Source organism: Nerophis ophidion, linkage group LG19 (genome assembly GCF_033978795.1).
Source record: "Nerophis ophidion isolate RoL-2023_Sa linkage group LG19, RoL_Noph_v1.0, whole genome shotgun sequence".
NCBI classification, from domain to species: domain Eukaryota; kingdom Metazoa; phylum Chordata; class Actinopteri; order Syngnathiformes; family Syngnathidae; genus Nerophis; species Nerophis ophidion.
In genome coordinates this window covers 1,773,167-1,798,637 of record NC_084629.1, presented here as the reverse complement: position 1 = coordinate 1,798,637, position 25,471 = coordinate 1,773,167, and the positions used below count along the sequence as shown (strand labels likewise).

The 25,471-nt window shown below is 42.5% G+C and overlaps 1 protein-coding gene and 1 long non-coding RNA gene across 2 annotated transcripts; one reads left to right on the top strand and one right to left on the bottom strand.

Annotated features, from left to right (window-relative positions):
• Nucleotides 1–1,049: 1,049 nt before the first annotated feature.
• LOC133537868 (bile salt export pump-like) lies at nt 1,050–17,119 on the top strand. The gene is made up of 20 exons (XM_061878971.1): nt 1,050–1,132; nt 1,216–1,387; nt 1,465–1,589; nt 1,648–1,822; nt 1,897–2,010; nt 2,265–2,375; nt 2,457–2,582; nt 2,674–2,877; nt 3,925–4,095; nt 6,317–6,506; nt 7,112–7,193; nt 7,269–7,374; nt 7,974–8,141; nt 8,212–8,316; nt 8,392–8,553; nt 11,436–11,639; nt 11,722–11,963; nt 12,082–12,238; nt 14,368–14,842; nt 16,982–17,119. Exons 1-19 carry the CDS (start codon nt 1,068–1,070, stop codon nt 14,791–14,793), a joined length of 3,105 nt encoding a protein of 1,034 aa, XP_061734955.1. The 5' UTR covers nt 1,050–1,067; the 3' UTR covers nt 14,794–14,842; nt 16,982–17,119.
• Nucleotides 10,764–18,295, bottom strand: LOC133537869 (uncharacterized). Its single transcript, XR_009802865.1, has 3 exons — nt 18,029–18,295; nt 17,754–17,838; nt 10,764–12,216 (listed from the first exon to the last, which is right to left on the bottom strand). It is a non-coding gene; the product is annotated as an uncharacterized LOC133537869 (long non-coding RNA).
• Nucleotides 18,296–25,471: the final 7,176 nt, after the last annotated feature.

Here is a 25,471-nt window from a genome sequence, read left to right as displayed (position 1 = left end):
ATTCAATGTTGCTTCCCGGCCATGCCGCTTACGTGGAGTGATTTCTCCAGATTCTCTGAACCTTTTGATGATATTATGGAGCGTAGATGTTGAAATCCCTAAATTTCTTGCAATGTCACTTTGAGAAACGTTGTTCTTAAACTGTTTTGAATATTTGCTCACACAGTTGTGGACAAAGGGGTGTACCTCGCCCCATCCTTTCTTGTGAAAGACTGAGCATCTTTTGGGAAGCTGTTTTTATAGCCAATCATGGCACCCACCTGTTCCCAATTAGCCTGCACACCTGTGGGATGTTCCAAATAAGTGTTTGATGAGCATTCCTCAACTGTCACGTGTTGCTGGCATCAAATTCTAAAGTTAATTATTATTTGCAAAAAAAAAAAAATGTTTATGAGTTTGAACATGAAATATGTTGTCTTTGTAGCATATTCAACTGAATATGGCTTGAAAAGGATTTGCAAATCATTGTATTCTGTTTATATTTACATCTAACACAATTTCCCAACTCATATGGAAACGGGGTTTGTAGACAAGCCTGCTTTTCCCCCCCAGCACTATCCTGCGTGAAGTGCAGGCTACGTACACACGGCAGGCTCATCTAGTGTAGGTCAAAGGTGGTATAATTTCTGTGAGGAAGAATAGTTTTTATATATTCTGTAAAATACGTAACTCTAAAAGAAGCTATTTAGTCTCCTCAGCTGTCTAGAGTGATGGCGATTATAGATTCTTCTAATTTTTGGTGCTGACAAACAGTGACCACAAATAGTTAAGCATGTAAAAGTCAGTTTGGCACAATCGGGGTTCTATAAGTTATGAATTGCACTTTTTTGACAGGGTGGATATTGAAGCACAGATGACCATGTTTGCATATTACTACATTGGAATTGGACTAGGTGTTCTCTTTCTTTGTTATTTTCAAGTGAGTACACTCTGCCCTCTGAGTCAAGCACAAATGTCATGATTGGATCTGACTTCAAATGTGATTTCCAATCCTCCAGATTGTCTTCTGGGTTTTGGCCGCTGCGAGACAGACCCAAAGAATCCGCAAGACTTATTTCCGCAAAGTAATGCAAATGGAGATGGGATGGTTTGACTGCAACTCGGTTGGCGAACTGAACACCAGATTATCTGAGTGAGGCGTTGAGTTGGCCATCAGGCTGATGTCAGTGTGTACGGTGGTCTGCTTACACAGCTTCTTGTTCTGCTCCCTCTCAGTGATATCAACAAGCTCAATCACGCCATCGCCGACCAAGTGTCTATCTTCATTGAGAGGATCTCCACATTTGTGTTTGGCTTCATGGTGGGCTTCATCGGCGGCTGGAAGCTGACATTGGTTGTCATTGCCGTGAGCCCCCTGATTGGAGTAGCTGCTGGACTGATGGCGATGGTGCAGTTGTGGCTCAAACACTGACGTATTATCTCTTTAAAATACACTTTCCATTTTCGGTGTGATTTCTTTTGTAGGCTGTGGCAAAGCTAACAGGACGAGAGCTGAAGGCCTATGCCAAGGCGGGAGCAGTGGCAGACGAAGTGTTGTCAGCCATCAGAACAGTGGCAGCCTTTGGTGGCGAGGAGAAGGAGACTGAAAGGTACGTGAGTCACTTTTCAGCAAATGCACATGGAGTTGAGAAGTATAAACGTTTCCAGGTACGACCAAAACCTTGTGGAAGCTCAGAACTGGGGAGTCAAAAAAGGTGCCATCATCGGAGTCTTCCAAGGATATCTGTGGTGCATCATTTTCTTGTGTTACGCTTTGGCTTTTTGGTACGGATCAAAGCTGGTTATCGACACCCAGGAGCTCTCACCTGGGACTCTTATTCAGGTGTGTCAAAGAAAAAAGAGGTATTTTACCTTTTTTTTTAGAGACCCCAATCTAAATATTGTTTACCTTTCCAGGTGTTTTTTGGCGTACTTATAGCAGCCATGAATCTGGGCCAGGCCTCACCTTGCTTAGAGGCCTTTGCTTCAGGCCGGGCAGCTGCAAAGACCATCTTTGAAACTATCGACAGGGTATAATCAGCTTCTGATTGAATCATTATTTCTACTGTTCTGCAGCTGGCTGAAGTCTAGGGGGTCGTGGATCGAGCATTGAACATACGATTGAACTAACAATGGCTGCTTAAAGTCAGCTATGTGAACTAAGTCCTGTTCTATTTTCTCAGAAACCATGGCTCTGACATCACTGCGTACTCTGTGACTTTAACATTCTGTTGCTTGGTTTGCTCAGGATTCACACAATAACTTCCATCATTTTGTGTTTGCAGGAACCCCAAATCAACTGTTTTTCAGATGATGGCCATATATTAGACAGAGTGAAAGGTGATATCGAGTTCCATAACGTCTCATTCTACTACCCATCTCGACCTGAGGTCCAGGTAAAAGTTGTTCCAACCCCAGAAATCTAATGTAGGCTTCATGTATCGTTTATATAACTACAGTAGAGAACCCTTTTTCAGATTTTAAATGATCTAAGCATGCAGGTGAAGGCAAGTGAAACCACTGCTTTTGTTGGTGCGAGCGGCTCAGGAAAAAGCACGGCAGTCCAACTCATCCAAAGGTTTTATGACCCAAAACACGGAATGGTGAGGGTTGTTTTTTGGACATAAAATGCTGAATGTAAGTGGAAGATTGAACAACTTTTGTGTAAAAACACATTTAACACTTTGACTCTAGGTGACTTTGGATGGTCATGACATCCGAAGCTTAAACATGAAGTGGCTTCGGTCTCTTATTGGCATAGTAGAACAAGAGCCGGTGCTGTTTGCAACAACAATTGCAGAAAACATCCGCTTCGGGAAACCTGGAGTGACCATGGAGGAAATAATCCAGGCAACCAAGGAGGCTAATGCCTATAATTTTATAATGGATCTTCCACAGGTATGTTGGTGAAAATCCTTGCACTGATGGCTTTACACACATGACTGACTCTGACTTGTACCTGTAGCTTTGTGGCCTTGGAAAAGGTTCATCTAGGTGTGCATATTTACCAAAATATTCCTGAAATGTTTCCTTTTCGGCCAACTATTGTATATTTGGGATAAGGATATCGCACGGTTCAGATTGTTATGCAGAAAAGAGAAACCAATCCATGGCATCAATTTGGCCTTGCTGCTCTCACATTCACTGTTTTAGCCAGACTTACTGAGCTATGCAAGTATTTATCCTTTCTTTTTGTCTATTTTGTCACCATCGGCCGAATCTATTGCGTTTTTTTGTTGTTTTGTTTTTAATAGAATGTGATGATATATAGTAGTGTATACTGACTGTTAACTACACATCTTTTAAAGTCCAATATGGATAGTTAGAAGGAATGCAGTCTTTCATTAACGAGAACAAAACAAATGTCTTATTTACGACTTTTTCCACATCAAAAAAAAGGCCTAACCAAAGTTTGTGAGGGTCTCGGCTCCGATGCAGCACCAAAATAACATCAAAGTTGACTGAAAATAGAAAGTAAATGCTGTAAAAAAGTTGTTATATGTGAACAAGCGGAAGGATCATTATCTATCTGGCGACGCATCTTGGCCAATCCCACTGGATTCTGAAGACAGCCCTGCTGAGCTCAGCCAACTTTAAGATTATCTTGACACTCACTTTTTTTTCCCAACTGATAATCCAGTCTTGGTTTCTTGTACCACCATGAAAATGCTTTGAATTCAAAGTAGTAAAATCAAATGTGCTACGTTGTTAAAAATCCAATATGTCAAATTCCTCCAACTTTTCATGATCAGACTTGTATGAGTGTAAATACTTTCATCTCACCACATCAGACTCAAATCCATCCATCTAAATTTAAAACACACAATTGGCTTTCAAGGTTTTTAGTTCCTTAGGTTTATGCACTTGAACTGTGCTTAGCAGTGTTACAGCTACAGTGTTTGTGCAATTTAGGAAGCTTTGATCTTGCGGCGACTTATTTTGCAGAAATTTGACACTCTGGTGGGCGAAGGTGGCGGTCAGATGAGTGGTGGACAGAAGCAGAGGATTGCTATTGCTCGAGCGCTGGTCCGCAACCCCAAGATCCTGCTCCTGGATATGGCCACATCGGCCTTGGATAACGAAAGTGAAGCTGTTGTGCAGATGGCTTTGGACAAGGTATGCAATTTACTGGCTGTAAATCAGGGGCGTCAAAATCTTTCTCTGTCCCGAGACCCCCAGAAGGTCGCGGCAAGGATTCCGCGATGTTGCGATTGCGGGAATTTAAGGAAATACAACTGATTCTTACTAATTATGGCGGGCTTTGCAACTTTGCCGGATCCCCGCAATCTTTCTGTACATTTTAGTTAATCATCCACATTTACAGCAATTGATTTTGTCCCAGGGCAGCACGGTGGGGAAAATGGGTTAGTACGTGTGCCTCACAATACGAAGGTCCTGGGTTCGATCCTGGGCATGGGATCCTTCTGTGTGTAGTTTGCATGTTCTCCCCGTGACTGCGTGGGTTCCCTCCGGGTACTCCGGCTTCCTCCCACTTCTAAAGACATGCACCTGGGGATAGGCCCCTCCCACCTCCAAAGGGAGATAGGTTGATTGACAACACTAAATGGTCCCTAGTGTGTGAATATTGTCTATCTGTGTTGGCCCTGTGATGAGGTGGCGACTTGTCCAGGGTGTACGACGCCTTCCACTCGAATGCAGCTGAGATAGGTTCCAGCACCCTCCATGATCCCGAATTGGACAAGCGATAGAAAATGGATGGATTTTGTCCCAGCAGCACTCAAACACAACACAACTGTCTAACCAATCCTGTCTCTCGGGGCTATTTTGCAGCAACTTTTTGAAAATACAGCAGCAAACTTAGGCATTTTAGGCCATGACCATCACAAAAAACCCGCAAAATCCTGGAGGGACTGATTAGTCCACAATAGGTATGTGACAAACCGTGTTCAAATTCCAGATAGTTAGTATTGCTGTTTCCAATTTGAATTATTGTGAAAGTCTGAATAATTAGCACACACACTCAGTGATTCTGCCCATTTCCTAGAGAAGCAGCTAAATGGATAGGATAGGATAGGATAGGATAGGATAGGTTTTTATTGTCATTGCACAAGTACAACAAAACGTTGTTTTCAGCACAAAATTGTTCAAGATGAGACAAAGAAACAGTGTACAGAGTTACAGAACAAGAACACTGATGGGTCGCCATAAGCCGCCCCGTAAAAGATGGGAAAAAGGTAAACGCTGGGGAAGGATGAGTAAAAAAATACGATCCAGACTGGGCTCCTAAGGGGGCCCAGTCTGGAGTGGGAAAAAACCTCCATAGCAAAGCACATATACATATTACAACATACATCTCGAGATATCTAGCAACAGAGGGAAGGTAGTTCAAGGTCATGGTGGTAGGTCGCAGCTCTCAGGCGCTGACCATCCATTCATCACCCCTACGGGATTAGCGTCGAGGGCGTTGGATTGGGGAAACGGGGTGTGTATGTGTGGCGTATATTTGTGTGGATGTGTGTGTATGCCCGTAGTGTGTCTCTGTTCCGCGGCCTTGATGTATTGCAGTCGCTAGTCCGAAGTCGACAACAACAGGTGTGTGTCCATGAGACACAAGAAGGGAGTTTGTTGTGTCTTCGCTGCACTGTCCTTCGGGAGAGTCTTCAAGCCAGGGAAACAATCCAAGTTAGAATGTTTTTTATGCGGGTGTAAATAAAATTTGCTTTTCACTCTAAATTGTTTATGACTGGTCCTCAAAACTGCGGGGTAGACAGTCCGATGTAATCCACAGTTCTTCCCGCATCCTCCAATCATTTGTGGCAGCTTTGGGGTACTTAGAAGACTGCCAGCAACTTCCAATTTGTGGACAAACCAGAGCAAACGCTTACTCCAATCCGCAGATGTCCTGTTGTCATAATTGGGAATAGGTGGATATCTTCACCACCTGGACAGAAAAGTGTCGCCAGGCACGCGGCCCTCCTCCTCCTCCCAAGAGTCCGTGGTGTGTCCAGCAACAACCGCTTCATCATGACAGCAGGTTCCCCCAAACCCAAGATCTTGTCAATTTTGTTGAGGCCAGTTAAATAGTTCCAATGTTTAGATTTGGAGAGCAGTGCAAAAAGAGGCAACAAGAAAGTTAAAAAACGGGAGCGTCCACCCTCCATGTGTGCCAGAGAGAATGTTAGCCTGAACACAATCAACCTTTTGAAAATAAAACTTGGTTAAAGTATTTCAGTGGACTTTTTGTGCACATTCCAAACTACCGTGATAATGATGTCAACCCCCCCCCCCCCCCCCCCCCCCAACACACACACACACCCCCAGTACCAGTTTGACACCCGCACACACTTTGGTGGTGAAATCCCTCTCTTGATTGCAGGTGCGTGTGGGCAGGACCACAATTTCCATAGCCCACCGACTTTCGACGATCAGGAAAGCTGATGTGATCATTGGATTTGAACGTGGCCAAGCTGTGGAGAAAGGAACCCACAGCCAGCTCCTGGAAAAGAAAGGAGTCTACTTTACTCTGGTCACCCTGCAGAACCAAGGTGTATCAAACACAGCCCCAGGTGAGGTCCATATGTCTTTCATTATATCTTGTCTTCAAAGCTTATGTCTGCTTATGCTGTAGACCTGGTCTTATTCTGTCAATCTTTTTGACATGTGGGTCACTGCATTGTGTAAAACTGGTAGATTGGGGGCGCTATTGTCTGACTTTGTCAACCTAAATCTTCCTGAATCCTTTACTAAAGTTTCCATGTTCACTCAGGTAATAGTATTGTGTTTTTGTTTATTATACTTTGTGCTACATGGACAAACAACATTTGTCAGACTGAGACTGAGTGCTTAAGGGTACTTCAACTGTTAAAAAGTGGTATTTCTCCTAATAAGTTTGTTGTAACTTATGGGTTATATAGTTGATGTGTGATGGTCATTCCATAATTTGCATGCTAGATTTATTGCTGATAAGTTCCCTTTGTGTAAGCTACCAACAAATTCAAGTCAACATTTGGTTGTGACAGTTGGCATGCATTCTTATGTTGACCTTGAGCTTGCATTTTCTCTTTCTATGCTCCCTGTTCTGCTAATGGCGAAATTGAAATGTGAGAAAAAAGATGCTGCTTTGTTTTCGCCAATAAAGTCAGTCAATTGATGATATATTCTCTCTTCTCAGTGACCGTCAGCGGCAATACGGAGGAAAACTTTGACTTAAAAGCAAGGCACTTCAGCCAAAGCAGCAGAGGCTCCAACAAAAGGTGTGGTAAAATCGAGCCAAAAGAAGTATTGTCAGATCTTGAGTTAATTTAGTTTTCTCCATATTACTCCCACAGGAGCTCGATTCGACTGCGATCTCAGAGCAACTTGTCCAATGATTACGGCCCTGACACCGTGTCCAACAGTCTCAGGATCTTGTCTGACCAGATCATGCCAGACAGTGTAATCAAGCTTTTCTTTGCTAGACTCGTGTAATAGCTGCTGAGTTAACCACCCCGGGCTTTTAGCACGGTGGTCAGCACACTCGCCTCTTATGCGGAATACCAAGGTTCGCTTCTCCATGCGGAATGGGATAAAGACTTAGACTTTCTTTTTATTGTCATTCAAATGTGAACTTTACAGTATGAACAAAAGTTTGTTGCATTAGCTCATGGTAGCGCAGGTAAAACATCAATAAGGTGCAGATATAAATAAATAGATTACTGTACAGATAAATATATTGCACTTTTGCATATGCATCCAGGTTTATGGATGTATGTTATTTTGTCTTTATATTTCAGCCACTTCATCCATTTTTGGGGGGAATTGAGGGGATTATTATGATGCGTTCAAGAGTCTTACAACCCGAGGGAAGAAGCTGTTCCAGAACCTGGAGCTTCTGAACCTCTTTCTAGAGTCCAGCAGTGAAAACAGTCCTTGGTGGGGTGGGGGGAGTCTCTGCAGATTTTCTGAGCCCTGGTCAGGCAGCGGCTTTTTGCCATCTCCTGCATAGGAGGCAACACATGTTACACTCGGAATAACCTAACGTGAATGTTTAACAGGCAGACTTTGAGGAAGATGAAGACGAACATCTGGAGACGGCCCCAGTTGCACGGATTCTCAAGTACAACAAGTCTGAGTGGCCCTACATGCTGCTGGGCTCTCTGGGAGCTGCAGTCAACGGCTCTGTTAACCCTATCTATGCTGTCTTGTTCAGCCAAATTCTCGGGGTGAGGGCTTCTTTCCTCCCTTAGAAGATGGACTTATCCTCTGTTTGATGTTGCATTGTTCTGCATGTAGACCTTTGCCCTCGGCGACGCGAGGGAGCAGAGGGAGCAGATCGATGGGATATGCCTTCTTTTTTGCATCGTGGCAGTGACCAGTTTCTTCTCGCAGTTTTTACAGGTCGGCACTAACATTAGCGCTGTATGTCCACTTGACATAGAAATATGGTTCCACTGCACACTTTTAATGTTCCAGGGATTTGCTTTTGCAAAGTCCGGAGAGCTGCTGACGCGGCGCTTAAGGAAATTAGGCTTCCAGGCCATGCTGAGACAAGAGATTGGCTGGTTTGATGACCCCCGAAACAGCCCTGGAGCTCTGACCACTAGACTGGCCACTGATGCCTCCATGGTCCAGGGGGTGAGTACGGGGCCTCCATAGTCTGACCTAGCGGACTAGAAACAAAACGCAACATCTTATGGGCTTAGCGGGTCTCTGTATTGTGTTTACGCCGGCACTGCTGTCGTGTTTTTTCTTTAATGAAATGTGCTGCATCGTTGACGGCCACAATAGTTCACACGCATGCTAACATCTTCCCACCTGGAAGTAATACTCTGTAAGCAGCAATGTCACCTTCTGCTCCATCACCTGACATATAATGCTGCGTTCATGCTATTTTCAAAAATGCTGAGTTTGAATGTGTTTTATTGTTTCACACGCAGCATTTAGTAGGCTGCTAGCATTAGCGTTAGCCAAGCTACGTTCAGGTTACAAACAACGTACCATATTTTTAAGGGGAAAAAAACAAAAAAGATGTCGTCTGTTTACTTGGAGTGATCTGTAAGGTCAAACATGATTAAATATTCCTTTCAGAGTAAAAGCGTGATATGATCAAAGTATTTTCAATGTTATAATGGTCGTAAGGTGAAGGCCTGTCGTGTACATACTGGCTGTCTTTTCTTTCCGATGGCAAATGTGCGTGTCTGGCCGCCACCTCAGGCTGACGTGTGCATCAACCTTTACAGACTTTGCATTGCAAAGTTGAGAAGGAGGACAGCTCGGCTTTGGGTGAAGGTTTCAGGTCATTTCAATGTCCAGTGGATGTGCTCATAAACATCCCTTTCAATTATTCTACTGCTTTTGTCGTGGTACTGAGCCTTTGGAACAGGGTCCAATTAGTCTTAATTGGACGGCATGGCGTAGTGGGTAGAGCGGCCGTACCAGAAACCTGAGGGTTGCAGGTTCGCTTCCCACTTATTGACATCCAAATTGCTGCCGTGGTGTCCTTGGGCAGGACACTTCACCCTTTGCCCCCGGTGCCGCTCACACTGGTGAATGAAAGATGAATGAATGACAGGTGGTGGTCGGAGGGGCCGTAGGTGCAAACTGGCAGCCACGCTTCCGTCAGTCCACCCCAGGGCAGCTGATGTAGCTTACCACCACCATCGTGTGAATGAATGATGACTTCCCACTTCTCTGTGAGCGCTTTGAGTATATAACAATAGAAAAGCGCAATATAAATCTAATCCATTATTATTATTATTATTATTAATATGCTCCCTTGCTTTTTTTGTAAAGTCAATTTGATACTGGCAACCTTGTCCAACTCAGCCATGCGAACAAAAAACGTTTGCCTTTAAAAATGGGGACTGCAGCCCACAATGCATTGCAAAATCATGTGCACTTCTGAGCCCATTTGTTCATTTCAAGAAGAAGGTCTGCAGTACATCTATGTTTAGGCTAGCACCAGAGTAGCTTTGTAACCTTTGAACTTAGTCAGATGATCAACACTGAATTGTTAACTGCACCAATTCTACCATGAATTGATTAACGTGGACCTCGACTAGTAGTCAATTGTAGGCAATATGTACTGTACTGTACAATCTAATATGTACTGTACTGTACAATCTAATATGTACTGTACTGTACAATCTAATATGTACTGTACTGTACAATCTAATATGTACTGTACTGTACAATCTAATATGTATTGTACTGTGCAATCTAATATGTACTGTACTGTACAATCTAATATGTACTGTACTGTACAATCTAATATGTACTGTACTGTACAATCTAATATGTACTGTACTGTACAATCTAATATGTACTGTACTGTACAATCTAATATGTACTGTACTGTACAATCTAATATGTACTGTACTGTACAATCTAATATGTATTGTACTGTGCAATCTAATATGTACTGTACTGTACAATCTAATATGTACTGTACTGTACAATCTAATATGTACTGTACTGTACAATCTAATATGTACTGTACTGTACAATCTAATATGTATTGTACTGTGCAATCTAATATGTACTGTACTGTGCAATCTAATATGTACTGTACTGTACAATCTAATATGTACTGCACTGTACAATCTAATATGTACTGTACTGTACAATCTAATATGTACTGTACTGTACAATCTAATATGTACTGTACTGTACAATCTAATATGTACTGTACTGTACAATCTAATATGTATTGTACTGTGCAATCTAATATGTACTGTACTGTACAATCTAATATGTACTGTACTGTACAATCTAATATGTACTGTACTGTACAATCTAATATGTATTGTACTGTGCAATCTAATATGTACTGTACTGTACAATCTAATATGTACTGTACTGTACAATCTAATATGTACTGTACTGTGCAATCTACTAATACAAGTTTCAATCAATCAATCAATTGTGCAGCCCTTTGAGACTTGTGATTAAGGGTGATCTATATAAGTAATCTTTGATTGGTTGATTGATACAATAGTAAAAATAGTACTCGATACTGCAAACAAAGCAGAACATTTTTTTTTTATTAAACTTTGTAGGACCACTATTGAAAAGTTTAACCTTTAAGATGTTTGGAAACCGCCAGCACGGTGTCACAGGGGTTAGTGCTTGCGCTTCACTATTAGAAGTTCCTGGGTTCAATTTCCCGGGCTTGGGGTCTTTCTGTGTGGAGTTTGCATGTTCTCTCTGTGACTGCGTGGGTTCTACTCCGGCTTCCTCCCACCTCCAAAGACATGCACCTGGGGATAGGCCCCTCCCACCTCCAAAGACATGCACCTGGGGATAGGTTGATTGGCAACACTAAATGGTCCCTAGTGTGTGAATGTTGTCTGTGGCGACTTGTCCAGGGCGTACTCCACCTTCCGCCCAAATGCAACTGAGATAGGCTCCAGCACCCCCGTGACACCGAAAGGGACAAGCGGTAGAAAATGGATGTATGGATGGATGTTTGGAAAGATGCAGATAAATGTCAGGGTGCAGTATTTTGTATTTGACAGGCCACAGGATCTCAGATCGGCATGATCGTCAACTCCCTGACCAACATCGGAGCCTCTTTTATCATCGCCCTCTACTTCAGTTGGAAGCTGACTTTGGTCATTATGTGCTTCTTGCCTCTCATCGGGCTGTCTGGACTCTTCCAAGCCAAAATGTTGACAGGTTTCGCAAGTGAAGACAAGAAAGCCATGGAGGCTGCAGGCCAGGTGAGTGTCCACCAGGCCAGGTGAGTGTCCACCAGGCCGTGTCAAGGTCCAGCTCATTTTTCTGAGATGGCGTGTTTTGCAGGTGTCCGGTGAAGCTCTCGCCAACATCAGAACCATTGCCGGCTTGGCCAAAGAGAGCTCCTTTGTGGATTCTTACGAGCACAAACTTGAGTCTCCTTATCAATCTGCCAAGAAGAAAGCCAACATCTACGGCCTCTTTTTTGGTTTGTCCCAGTGCGTCATCTTCATGGCCTACGCCGCTTCTTTCCGATATGGAGGCTACCTGGTTAGCTCTGAGGGGCTGCCATACGTGATCGTTTTCAGGTTCCATACTTTTGTCATTTCAAATCCGTGTGTGTGTGTGTGTGTGTGTGTGTATGTGTGTGTGTGTGTGTGTGTGTGAGCTAGATGTGACTCCTGACACACTGCTGCTCTGTTCCAGGGTGATATCAGCTGTGGTCATCAGTGGGACGGCGCTGGGAAGAGCTTCATCTTTCACTCCAGATTACGCCAAAGCCAAGACCGCCGCTGCTCAGTTCTTCAAACTTTTGGATCGGACACCCAAAATCAGCATAAGCTGCACAGATGGAGAGAAATGGGTTTGTGCCCCAAGAACAGAAATGTAATGACAAATGTCAAATTAATTCTTTGGAACAAATTTCCACAAGGGGAGTATTAGCGTATTTTCCGGACCATTGGGCGCACCGGATTATAAGGCGCACTGCCGATCAGCGGGTCTAGTCAGGTCTATTTACATACACCGGATTATAGGGCAAATTATTATGATTATTTTCTAAAAGTAAAATACTTTTTTGTGGTTTACATAACATGTAATGCTGCTTATTTGCTCAAAGTGTTGCATAGATGATGTTTTGCACATCATCTTCAACTCACTTTCTGACAGTCTCTTCAGGATGCATCTTATTTACGTGCCTCCACTTGGACAGCGTCATCTTTCTTCTAGCGGTGTAGCGTGCAAGGACGGGAGTGGAAGAAGTGTCAAAAGTTGGCACTAACTGTTTTAATGACGTTCACACTTTACTTCAACCAATAACAGAGCAGCATCTTCTCATCCGTGGCTCACTAGTGCAACAACAACACCTGAAATGTGTCCTGACCAGAACTCTCTAATAAGTAAATTTCCTTGGGTGAATAATGTAAAGTCACTACACCGGTATGTTTTAGTGCTTTCATGGTGAGTTTACTGACAGATATAAGTAAGAACTTTACACTACTTTATATTAGAAATGCTGCGATGAGGTGGCGACTTGTCCAGGGTGTACCCCGCCTTCCGCCCGATTGTAGCTGAGATAGGCGCCAGCGCCACCCGCGACCCCGAACGGGAATAAGCGGCAGAAAATGGATGGATGGATGGATATATTAGAAATGGCAACAGTGGAGGATGAATGTCACATAACAAGAAGATAGAGAAAAAGAAGTTTATCCACTACAGAGTCGGCACGGACTACAAAGGTGGATGCGTGCACATTTTCAGGACTTATGCAGATCCCCAATACAGATCAGCAGGTAGCAGAAGGTAAAAAAAAGTTGCTTTTGCATAAAATTGTGAAAAGATAGATAGATAGATAGATAGATGGATAGATAGATAGATAGATAGATAGATGGAGATAGATAGAGATAGATAGATAGATAGATAGATAGATAGATAGATAGATAGATAGAGAGATAGATAGATAGATAGATAGATAGATAGATAGATGGATAGATAGATAGATAGATAGATAGATAGATAGATAGATAGATAGATAGATAGATAGATAGATAGATAGATAGATAGATAGATAGATAGAGAGATAGATAGGTAGATAGATAGATAGATAGATAGATAGATAGATAGATAGATAGATAGATAGATACATAGATAGATAGATAGATAGATAGATAGATAGATAGATAGATAGATAGATAGATAGGTAGATAGATAGATAGATACATAGATAGATAGATAGATAGATAGAGATAGATAGATAGATAGATAGATAGATAGATAGATAGATAGATAGATAGATAGATAGATAGATAGATAGATAGATAGAGAGAGAGATAGATAGGTAGATAGATAGATAGATAGATAGATAGATAGATAGATAGATAGAGAGATAGATAGGTAGATAGATAGATAGATACATAGATAGATAGATAGATAGATAGATAGATAGATAGATAGATAGATAGATAGATAGATAGAGATAGATAGATAGATAGATAGATAGATAGATAGATAGATAGATAGATAGATAGATAGATAGATAGATAGATAGATAGATACATAGATAGATAGATAGATAGATAGATAGTACTTTATTTATTCCTTCAGGAGAGTTCCTTCAGGAAAATTACAATTTTCAGCACAATCCCATTCAAGATCAGACAGACCGCTCAGGAATAGATGTTCCTCCTTGTGGCCCCGGACCTGAAATGAGTTGGACATCCCTGACTTGGAAGTTCCCTGACAACATGCACAGATGTTCTCGAGGCTGCATGGGACGATATTTCTTCAATTTGAGTTTTGATGTTGACTTTAATGTAGAAGAAGACAATATTTGTGGAGCAATGAGGAAAAAACGCTTGTAAAGATATCACTGTCTGTGTTTTGGTTGATGAACATCCATCCTACATTATTTGTCCAAATACTTTTAGAGCACCTTGTTATGCCGCATCACAGTGTTTGGGGATTGGCTGTAATGACATTGTTTGCCCCGATTAGGAGGACTTCAAGGGTGAGATCCAGTTTGCCAACTGCACGTTCAGCTACCCGACACGTGCGGACGTGTGCGTGCTGAAGGGTCTGCAGGTCTCGGTCCAGCCCGGCCAGACCTTGGCCTTTGTGGGCAGCAGCGGCTGTGGGAAAAGCACCAGTGTTCAACTGCTGGAGAGGTTCTACGACCCGGATGAAGGGCGAGTGGTGCGTGCATTCTTGCCAATGTTTATGTGGGCAAGTGAGCCACGCCAGCGTTCTTCTGCTTTGTTTGCAGCTGATCGATGGCCGAGGGTCTGGCTCCGTCAACGTGGCCTTCCTGAGATCTCAGATGGGCTTGGTGTCCCAGGAGCCCGTCTTGTTCGACTGCAGCATCGCACACAACATTCAGTACGGGGACAACAGGCGTCACGTCGGCATGGAGGAGACGGTTGAGGCGGCCAAGAAAGCTTACCTTCATGACTTTGTGATGACCCTGCCGGACGTAAGCACACACCTGTCTCATCAGGGGGGGGAGGGGCCAAATGCTCACACCTTTTCAAATATTCAGCTCACTTTCCTCACATTCACCTATTTTTGTTCACCATTCTTTACACATCCAAAAGGTGAATTTTAATGTCAAATGTAAATATTGAATCAAAATGTTATATAAAATTGTTCAATCTAAACATTTGTCCAACAACATGTTAGATATAAATGTTAAATCTAAATCTAATTGATTCAGATTTAACATTTATATTTCACATTTGTATTTAGATTTGACATTACATTTGTATTTAACATTTATATTTGAAATGTAACATTTCTATTGAGATTCAACATTTATATATTACATGTAATTAGATTCATATTGGGCTTCGCGGTGGCAGAGGGGTTAGTGCGTCTGCCTCACGATACCAAGGTCCTGAGTAGTCCTGGGTTCAATCCCGGGCTCCGGATCTTTCTGTGTGGAGTTTGCATGTTCTCCCCGTGACTGTGTGGGTTCTACTCCGGCTTCCTCCCACTTCCAAAGACATGCACCTGGGGATAGGCCCCTCCCACTTCCAAAGACATGCACCTGGGGATAGGCCCCTCCCACCTCCAAAGACATGCACCTGGGGATAGGCCCCTCCCACCTCCAAAGACATGCACCTGGGGATAGGCCCCTCCCACCTCCAAAGACATGCACCTGGGGATAGGCCCCTCCCACCTCCAAAGACATGCACCTGGGGATAGGCCCCTCCCACCTCCAAAGACATGCACCTGGGGATAGGCCCCTCCCACTTCCAAAGACATGCACCTGGGGATAGGCCCCTCCCACCTCCAAAGACATGCACCTGGGGATAGGCCCCTCCCACCTCCAAAGACATGCACCTGGGGATAGGCCCCTCCCACCTCCAAAGACATGCACCTGGGGATAGGCCCCTCCCACCTCCAAAGACATGCACCTGGGGATAGGCCCCTCCCACCTCCAAAGACATGCACCTGGGGATAGGCCCCTCCCACACCCAAAGACATGCACCTGGGGATAGGCCCCTCCCACACCCAAAGACATGCACCTGGGGATAGGCCCCTCCCACCTCCAAAGAAATGCACCTGGGGATAGGCCCCTCCCACCTCCAAAGAAATGCACCTGGGGATAGGCCCCTCCCACCTCCAAAGACATGCACCTGGGGATAGGCCCCTCCCACTTCCAAAGACATGCACCTGGGGATAGGCCCCTCCCACCTCCAAAGACATGCACCTGGGGATAGGCCCCTCCCACTTCCAAATACATGCACCTGGGGATAGGCCCCTCCCACCTCCAAAGACATGCACCTGGGGATAGGTTGATTGGCAACACTAAATGGTCCCTAGTGTGTGAATGTTGTCTATCTGTGTTGGCCCTGTGATGAGGTGGCGACTTGTCCAGGGTGTAACCCGACTTCCGCCTGATTGTAGCTGAGATAGGCACCAGCACCCCCCGTGACCCCAAAGGGAATAAGTGGTAGAAAATGGATGGATGGATAAAAAAATGTGACTTATATTGTGGATGTGCTGTTAGCTGCCAGGACCATGAGCAGACTGGCTAGAAATGCCCATCCATCCATTTTCTACCGCTTATTCCCTTTTGGGGTCATGGGGGGCGCTGGCGCTATCTCAGCTACAATCGGGCGGAAGGCGGGGTACACCCTGGACAAGTCGCCACCTCATCACAGGGCCAACACAGATAGACAGACAACATTCACACACTAGGGACCATTTAGTGTTGCCAATCAACCTATCCCCAGGTGCATGTCTTTGGAGGTGGGAGGGGCCTATCCCCAGGTGCATGTCTTTGGAGGTGGGAGGGGCCTATCCCCAGGTGCATGTCTTTGGAGGTGGGAGGAAGCCGGAGTACCCAGAGGGAACCCACACAGTCACGGGGAGAACATGCAAACTCCACACAGAAAGATCCCGAGCCTGGATTTGAACCCAGGACTGCAGGACCTTGGTATTGTGAGGCAGACGCACTAACCCCTCTGCCACCGTGAAGCCCCCTGGCTAGAAATGGCAATATAGAATGTTTAATACTGCATGCAGAATGATAATAATATACATGATGTCATTTGGGGTCACGCATGGATGAATTCTCCCTGATTATGTACATTTCAACACTTGACAGAAATATGAGACCCAGGTGGGTGCACAAGGCTCCCAGCTGTCCAGAGGACAAAAACAGCGTATCGCCATCGCCAGGGCCATCATTAGGAACCCCAAGATCCTGCTTCTTGATGAAGCCACTTCTGCTCTGGATACAGAGAGTGAGCAGGTACAGTATACTACTTGTCACTACACTATCTATACAGAGAGTGAGCAGGTACAATATACTACTTGTCACTACACTATCTATACAGAGAGTGAGCAGGTACAATATACTACTTGTCACTACACTATCTATACAGTACAATATACTACTTGTCACTACACTATCTATACAGAGAGTGAGCAGGTACAATATACTACTTGTCACTACACTATCTATACAGAGAGTGAGCAGGTACAATATACTACTTGTCACTACACTATCTATACAGAGAGTGAGCAGGTACAGTATACTACTTGTCACTACACTATCTATACAGAGAGTGAGCAGGTACAGTATACTACTTGTCACTACACTATCTCACAAACAGGAGTACACTCTTGACATTCCAGCAAACATTTTATGATCGAATTTCCTTCATTATTCTCGTCCAAAAACAAAGACCAAATCCTTAGTCAACCAAAGCCCATTTTCCCCCATAAGACATATTTGCACATCCAACTAATCCATCACCCAAAACACATTTTAAGATGAAATGATCACAGTGTTGCGTGCAGAAAACAATAAAAGTACAACAAATTGTGGGCTAAAATCTAGCACAAATCTCAGTGGCGGGCCGTGTGTTTCCCACCTGGACCTTCAGTGACGTCCCACTTCAATGCTGACCTCTCCAAATACCATCTTTGTGTCACCACATGACCATTGCTGGAGAAAAACTGAACAGGAACAGATTTACTGCGTATTGAAGCACATCAACGGTGTACAAACGGGTTATTTCTGGCACATTTAAAAATCAATAAACCCGCATCAGCAATTAAAACATATCTTATGTGCTAGTGTCCAAATTAAAATGGCAAAAAAGATATTAAACGTGAAAAAATAAAGAGATCAAATATTTGAACTGACCATTTGTAGCACCTGTTTAACGCCGTATAAGCCTGACAGGTACCGCTTGATTCTCGTGGAAGTGGTGGGCTCTTCCCTATTTCATGGCCGGGACAGCCGAGCTAGCTCCCGGGGTTGGCCCACTTCCTCTCACAAGATGTCCTTTCTCTTCAAATATCCTTCTTGAAAATATATATCTGCCACCTAATCAACCTTGTCTTCTCCTTCTTTGTGGGTTAAAAAAGTGATTTCTCTGCTACGGCGCAAGACTTCCTGCTTGTAGTCAGTTGCAACTAGTACAGGTGTGGTCTGTGGGCGGGTCAAAGGTGGAGCTGGGCTTGCTATTCCATATTTCGAGGAGTGTTGTCAGTCTCCACATGAAATATGTTGTGTGCTCTCACACCAGCCTCTATCTTCACTTCACTTTCTGTCTTCTACTGTTGCAACTTCAACGTTTCACTTTGCAGCTTTGCTTGTTGAGCACTAAATATTTCAAGCTGCTGCTGCCGGCTCCGGGGTTCCTGTCACCGGCGGCAAAATGTCACCTGTTAGCAGACATCTTATCTGCCGTTTTCCTTCACAATGTTGTGCAAAAACAACTTTTCTTACCTTCTGGTACCAGCTACCAAACATCCAAATAGATGCATGGAATAAAGTCAAATACAAGTAAGACAAGAAGAGAAGTATCCCACACTTCTTTTGTGTAAAGTAAATGTGCAGAACAGATGTAGATCATCCACATCAGGGGTCAGCAACCTTTTTGAAAGCAAGAGCTACTTCTTGGGTACTGATTCATGCCAAGGGCTACCAGTTTGATACACACTTCAATAAATGGTCAGGAATAGCCAATTTGCTCAATTTACCTTTAACTCTATGTTATTATTAATAATTAAAGATATTTATCTTTGTGGAAACACTGATCATCTTAATGATTTCTCACAATAAATATATATTTTTGATGACATGTTTTAAATAGGTTAAAATCCAATCTGCACTTTGTTAGAATATATAACAAATTGGACCAAGCTATATTTCTAACAAAGACAAATCATTATTTCTTCTAGATTTTCCAGAACAAAAATTTTGAAAGAAATTCAAAAGAATTCGAAATAAGATTTAAAATTTGATTCTACCGATTTTCTAGATTTGCCAGAATATTTTTATATTTATTTTAATCATAAGTTTGAATAAATATTTCACAAATATTTTTCATCAAAAAAACAGAAGCTAAAATGAAGAATTCAATTAAAATGTATTTATTATTATTTACAATAAAAAAATCAATTTGCTTGAACATTAATTTAAATAGTCAGGAAAGAAGAGGCAGGAATTTAAAAGGTAAAAAGGTGTATGTGTTTAAGATCCTAAAATTATTTTTAAGGTTGTATTTTTTTCTTTAAAATTGTCTTTCTGAAAGTTATAAGAAGCAAAGTAAAAAAATAAATGAATTTATTTAAACAAGTGAAGACCAAATCTTTAAAATATTTTCTTGGATTTTCAAATTCTATTTGAGTTTTGTCTCTCTTAGAATTAAAAATGTCCAGCAAAGCGAGACCAGCTTGCTAGTAAATAAATAACATTTAAAAAATAGAGGTAGTTCACTGGTAAGTGCTGCTATTTGAGCTACAGGTCAGCGGGCGACTCATCTGGTCCTTACGGGCACCGTGTTGGTGACCCCTGCTCTACATCAACAACTATAGGATTTGTGTGAGTAGCTGGACAGGACAAATAAAATCCTGGAAGCTGCTGATGTTGTGTTAGAGTTGTACACTTTCTGAATGAATGTTTGTAGTTGAGTCAACACAGACAGAAAGAAGCTGCTTCTAACGATTCAACGCCAGCCAAGCTTCTGATATTAGGTCACACCATTTGAACTCAAGTATTTAAGTGGTATTGACAACACATTCTTCACCAAAAATGGTTGCTGGCATGTGAGGAACACACACACACTTTTTGGAGGTGCTGGTTTATGAGAGAACTCTACTTGATGACTTCTTTCCCACAGATGGTCCAGGCTGCTCTGGATAACGCCAGAAAAGGTCGAACAAGCATAGTCATCGCTCATCGCCTCTCCACCATTCAGAACGCTGACATCATCGCAGTGATGTCACAGGGCGTGGTCATAGAACAAGGCACGCACGAAGAACTGATGGCCAAGACTGCCGCTTATTATAAGTTGGTCACAACCGGAGCTCCTATCAGCTAGAAGCTAATTGTTTGGGGTTTTTAACAACTATTTTTGTTACAGTGAAGTCATTTCTTATTAGTCAATCATCATTTGAACAATTGGTCATGTTTACATTGCTGGACTGCTATCATAGCTTTAACTGCACAATGTCATGATTCTATATAACATTATATAGCATATACTGGTTTTCTTCTATCAAAACAAGATCATAATTGTCCGTTTTGAATTGCCAATATGAAAATTATTGTCGTATTTTTGGATGTAAAGCAGCAATTTTCCAACAGCATGAAAAGGTGTGTCGAAGAAATGTTGTTAACCTGCGAAGCTAAATTCACCTGCACGCTAGAATTATTGCTGAAACAGGAAGTATAATTGCATTTGGGTCATTATTAAAACTCCATCTTCTTTCACCGTTTCAATTGTTTCATTTACAAACACAGTGAGTGAGAGAAAAAAGAAAAATATACAATGTGAAGCAAAAACATGGATACAATGACCCTCAGGTCTTGGAAAGAAAGGTTACCTCTAAATATTGTTATAATGAATCTTACAATATTTTACGGACCAATAGTAATAATAATGGTCAGGCTACTTAGTTTGCAAGCAGTCGGAGCACTTAGGTTCTTACGTAAAGAGTCAAGGTGCTTAGCAACTACAAACAGCAGGCAAGGAGCACCAATGGGAGCAAACACTAATCTGTTTAATGCACTTCAACTACAGACTTCTAACATGTTGGCTGATTCATTGCAAAATGTGGAAGTGAAGCTTAGCAACCTGGGAGAGATGATGTAAGGAACACAGGCAGAAAGGAGCTGGAAATAAACGCAGCCAGTTCAAACACCGAAGGAAGCCTGGGAAGTGAACCCAAAAGTAAACAAATAGTCAGACTCAAGTCTGTTTGGAACTTGCTCAAAGTTTGATTTTCAAACCAAAAAATACAACAACAAATGTCAAATAAATATCTAATTTGTATTTATATTACACAACAATTGCTGTCGGCCCGACTAATTAGTCTGGCATTGATTGCTGTCACACACACACACACACACACACACACACACACACACACACACACACACACACACACACACACACACACACACACACACACACACACACACACACACACACACACACACACACACACACACACACACACACACACACACGCACACACACACACACACACACACACAAACACACAGAGTATACATGCAACTGCAAAAATAACGAGTGAAGGAAGACTTTTAGAATGTCAATCAACTTATTGTAGTCTGAAAGTGCCACACAGAACAATATGCAACAAACCTCATCGGGAACTCACAATTGTAGTCATGTTGTTGTAATGATAGAATATCAACAAGCGCTAGTCATTAAAACAAATGACTATCATTAGCTGACAACACTGTGTGTGTGTGTGTGTGTGTGTGTGTGTGTGTGTGTGTGTGTGTGTGTGTGTGTGTGTGTGTGTGTGTGTGTGTGCGTGCGTGCGTGCGTGCGTGCGTGCGTGCGTGCGTGCGTGCGTGTGTGTGTGTGTGTACAGTAGAGGTCTAGGGACGTCACTGTCATGATTTAACAAGCTAGCGTACCCAATAGTTGACAAGACGACCGAACCAAAGTCCAAAGGTTTTCATTTAAAGCAGGGGTGTCAAACTAGTTTTAGATGGAGGGCCAGATGGAGAAAAATCTACTCCCAAGTGGGCCGGACCGGTAAAATCACGGCACGATAACTTAAAATTAAAGACAACTTCACATTGTTTTCTTTGTTTAAAAATAGAATAAGCACATTCTGAAATTGTACAAATCATAATGTTTCTCTTTATTACAATTACCTGTTGCAGTTAATAATATATATATATATATATATATATATATATATATATATATATATATATATATATATATATATACATATAAAAAAATATATATACATACATATATATATACTTATTTCCTTGAAATAAGTAATCTGTGCCTGCCTTGAATTACTGGCAGGTCAATCTCGCTCCCCAGATTAATTAGCGCATGCTTGCTTTTACCGCCGGGTCAGAGTGGTGATATCATGACTGATGCTTACCCCCGTCGTCCCCTGTCGGAGGAGTTTTTTCTTTCTTTGGATTTGTGTAAACCAGGAGTCTTGTTCAACAGCCATACGGATCACACTGATGGTTGTGATAAAAAACAACTTGTTTTTCACACTCTTACTAATATGCGCCACACTCTGTGAACCAACACCAAACACATTTCTGGAGAACATTGGCTCTGTAACACATTATAAACGCAACATAAGAATCACCCAGAATTCCAATGCATCCATGACTATTGGCTATATTATACACCCGCTAGCACCAACTCCCCCCCCCACCCTCCTCTCCGTCTCCGGTTGAGGTGGGCGGGGTAGGGGGCGCTGATGTGGTGGAGGACCAGCCTCTCGAAGCACTTCATGATGACAGGTGTGAGTGCTACTGGGCGATAGTCATTGAGGTTGTTTGTGGCAGCTTTCTTGGGTACCGGGATGATTGTGGCAGATTTAAGGCAGGGTGGCATGAAGGCCTGTGCCAAGGAGAGCTTGAAGAGGACGGTGATGATGTAAGAGAGCTGGTCGGCGCATGCTTTGAGTACCTTCCCAGGTACACCGTCTGGACCACTCGCCTTCCTGGGGTTCACTGCCTAGAGCACCTTCCTGACCTCGTGCTCCTCAAGAATGAGTGTGGGGGGACTGGGGGTTGGGGGGGTTGTGGGGGGGGGGGTGTGGCTGTGACTGATCAACCTATCCCCAGGTGCATGTCTTTGGAGGTGGGAGGGGCATAGCCCCAGGTGCATGTCTTTGGAGGTGGGAGGGGCCTATCCCCTGGTGCATGTCTTTGGAGGGGGAGGGGCCTATCCCCAGGTGCATGTCTTTGGAGGTGGGAGGGGCCTATCCCCTGGTGCATGTCTTTGGAGGGGGAGGGGCCTATCCCCAGGTGCATGTCTTTGGAGGTGGGAGGGGCCTATCCCAGGTGCATGCCTTTGGAGGTGGGAGGGGCCTATCCCCTGGTGCATGTCTTTGGAGGTGGGAGGGGCCTATCCCCAGGTGCATGTCTTTGGAGGTGGGAGGAAGCCGAAGTACCCGGAGTAGAACCCACACAGTCATGGGGAGAACATGCAAACTCCACACAGAAAGATCCCTAGCCCGGGATAGAAAACAGGACTACTCAGGACCTTCGTATTGTGAGGCAGATGCACTAACCCCTCTGCCACCATGCTGCCCTAATTAAATGACCATAGAAACTAATTAGATGACCATAGTAAGTAATTAGATGAGCATAGTAACTCATTAAATGACCATAATAAGTAATTACATGAACATAGTAACTAATTAGCTGGCCATAGTAACTCATTAGACCAGTGGTCCAAAACCACTGATCTCTTGTCCGGCCCGGTACCGATTGGTACCGGGCCGCACAAGAAATTAAAAAAATAAAATGTTTTTGTATTTTTTATTACTAAATCAACATAAAAAACACAATATATACAACATAGAACAATACAGTCTGCAGGTATACAATCCGTAAGCACACATGATTGTATATTTCTTTATGAAAAAAACAAAAAACCCGGGCCTTAATTTTCCCAGGTCTGGTTTAGGTGCTAGTTTTGCTCCTAGCACCATTTCACTCATTTTGTTGACTTTTTTGTTACAAAGTGTGTGATTTGACGCACCTGCCTTTGTTTGGTGATGAGTGTCCCCAGCACTAATGATGGAGCCTATCCCAGCTGCACTCAGGTGCCAGGCAGGGTCCACCCTGGACGAGTCACCACCTGCAGGGCCAACACAGGTGTACAACATTCACAATCAGAGGCTCAATTAGCATTAACCACTTCTCCACCGCGCTGCCCCCATCAAGAAGCTTCCATGTATATTTTTTACATTTGGAAAGGCTTAAAAAAGTTCCACATATTTATAAGACAAAGCTTTGTGTCATCACTCGATTTGATTGATGAATTTGCTCCACAACACAGGATGTTGAATGAGTTACAGGAAGTAGAATTCAATTCATTACAATTTAGAGACATTTCTTTGGACAAATTTGTTAAACACTAGTTTTAGTTTAAATATAAAAGAGCAAAAAAAACAATATTATTTATTTAATATTAAACACTCAAATTAAATGTTTCCCATCATTTTGGGAAATGAAGTATGTTTACACCATTTTCCATCATTTGAAAAAAAATGCAAGTGGTAGGAAATGGATGGATGGATGGATGGATTTTTTATTAACAAAATAATATTATCATATACATCATATATATAAATTACCAAACAAAATGATTTTATTATTAAGATAATTAGAAAAATAAATTCAATCATCTGCTTCATTGAAGGGGATTTTATTCTTATTGTTGATGAAAAATATTTGCTAGTTAAAAAATATGTACATGAGGTTCATAATAATATTAGGATGAAAAAAGGGCGGTATAGCTGGCTTGGTAGAGTGGCCGTGCCAGCAACTTGTGGGTTCCAGGTTCGATCCCAGCTTCTGCCATACTAGTCACTGCCGTTGTGTCCTTGGGCAAGACACTTTACCCACCTGCTCCCAGTGCCACCCACACTGCTTTAAATGTAACTTACATATGGGCGTTCACTAAGAAAAAGTGCTTTGAGTCACTTGAGAAAAGCGCTATATAAATATAATTCACTTCAAAAATGTGTAAAAGAATTATGTATGAAATATACTGTAAAGCATGATTCTGGAATACACCAAAATGATCAGTTTCAATTTCAATTCTACTTCATGTTTTCATTCTTTATTCAGATTCAATTCAAATTCATGAAGTAGAATTTGAATTTGGGAGACATTTTCAATTCATTTCAGAATTGTACACAAGCCTGATATGCACACTAATTGGTCACTAATTGATGAACCAGTCACCAGTCTTGGGTTTATTAAGCCTCTCGTCAGAAGGTTCCGGCTCACCTGTCATAAACAATAAAACCTGACATTACTTTTTTATTGAGTTGAAGTTACAGCAGGATTAAAAGCCAAGTTATGTGATAAAACTACCACAAATGAGAGAGACGATATTTGGTGTGCTTGTGAAAATAAATCTCACAATCAAAGTCTTTGGCATTGCAACAGTTTGTAGGCTTGCCTTATCAAGAAGGCATTTGTCAATTTTATTAACAGAAAGATGAAATATAAAATAATAAACAATAGCTTCACATTTTTCTTCTTTGAACAGTCTTTGTACAAGAACACAAAATCATACATTAAAAAACATAAAATGTGGCTGAC

Bases quoted from the DNA above. Each gene is read 5' to 3' on its own strand.
- LOC133537868 (XM_061878971.1), top strand. From the start codon at position 1,068: ATGCAAATGGAGATGGGATGGTTTGACTGCAACTCGGTTGGCGAACTG. The intron at 1,388-1,464 runs GTGCAGTTGTGG...TTTCTTTTGTAG, and splicing joins CTGCTGGACTGATGGCGATG to GCTGTGGCAAAGCTAACAGG. The intron at 8,317-8,391 runs GTCGGCACTAAC...TTAATGTTCCAG, and splicing joins TCTTCTCGCAGTTTTTACAG to GGATTTGCTTTTGCAAAGTC.